Below are 797 nucleotides of genomic sequence, written 5' to 3' on the forward strand. Positions count from 1 at the left end.
CTCCAGCACGTGTGCGGCCCGGGGTGGCACTGAGGGGAGGCTCCTGAGAACTAACCTGCTCTCTTTGCTTTCCCTGCAGACAGAAGCACTAAAATGTGTGGCACAGGCCAGTAAGAACCGATCGCTGGCAGACTTTGAGAAGGTGAGTCAGGAGATGGGAGTGGGGCCTGGCTGGGCAAAACCTTTTGTTTTGGGGAAACTGTGGGAGCAGTTCCATCCAACACCAGGAAACCATAAAAGCATTGATAGAAAGTCACAGTGCAAAACAAGTACCCCATGAGAATCAGCCAGTTTGGGTTTTGCAGCATAGGGAGCAGTAGCTTGCTCAAAATGAGCTTTTTCTTTGTATTCCCTTTTTTCTTTCTTTTGGAGAGTTAACTCAGAAGCAGCCCCCTGTGCTTCTGGTGCTGTTCAATGTGTATCTTTCTGCTCCCAAGGGACAAGCAACAGGATGAGAGGAAATGGACTCAAGGAAGGCTGAGGTTGTCCCTGAGGAACAATTTCTTGCCCTTAAAAACGTCCCTGGCCTCAGCAAGTACACCACAGAGGTAATGGAGAGAATTCCTGTGTCAGGGAACAGTCCTGCCATGCTGTCTCCTGAGTTTAAACCAGAGGTTCTGGCTTGCTGAGCTCCTGCAGTGTAAAGATGAACAGTGCTGCATGGTGCTGAAAAGGCTGCTGGGCTGGTGTGACCTTCAACCCTGGGTTCAGTTTTGAGCCACTCACTTTCAGGGGGACTTTGAGGGGCTGGAGCGTGGCCAGAGAAGGGCAACGGAGCTGCTGGGGAAGGGTCTAGA

The 797-nt window shown here is 51.3% G+C and overlaps 1 protein-coding gene across 1 annotated transcript in view; it reads left to right on the forward strand.

Moving 5' to 3' along the window:
* The window catches only part of PSMD11 (proteasome (prosome, macropain) 26S subunit, non-ATPase, 11), a gene marked incomplete at its 5' end in the record, with an annotated part of 13811 nt that overhangs the window by 8835 nt on the left and 4179 nt on the right, over positions 1-797 (forward strand). The window contains one exon of the mRNA XM_008937388.1: positions 80-142. Coding sequence (XP_008935636.1) covers positions 80-142 — 63 coding nt within the window. The remainder of the gene's footprint in view (positions 1-79; positions 143-797) is intronic.

The sequence above is a fragment of the Merops nubicus genome, unplaced genomic scaffold, assembly GCF_000691845.1.
Source record: "Merops nubicus isolate BGI_N331 unplaced genomic scaffold, ASM69184v1 scaffold6303, whole genome shotgun sequence".
In the NCBI taxonomy this organism is placed as follows: Eukaryota; Metazoa; Chordata; class Aves; order Coraciiformes; family Meropidae; genus Merops; species Merops nubicus.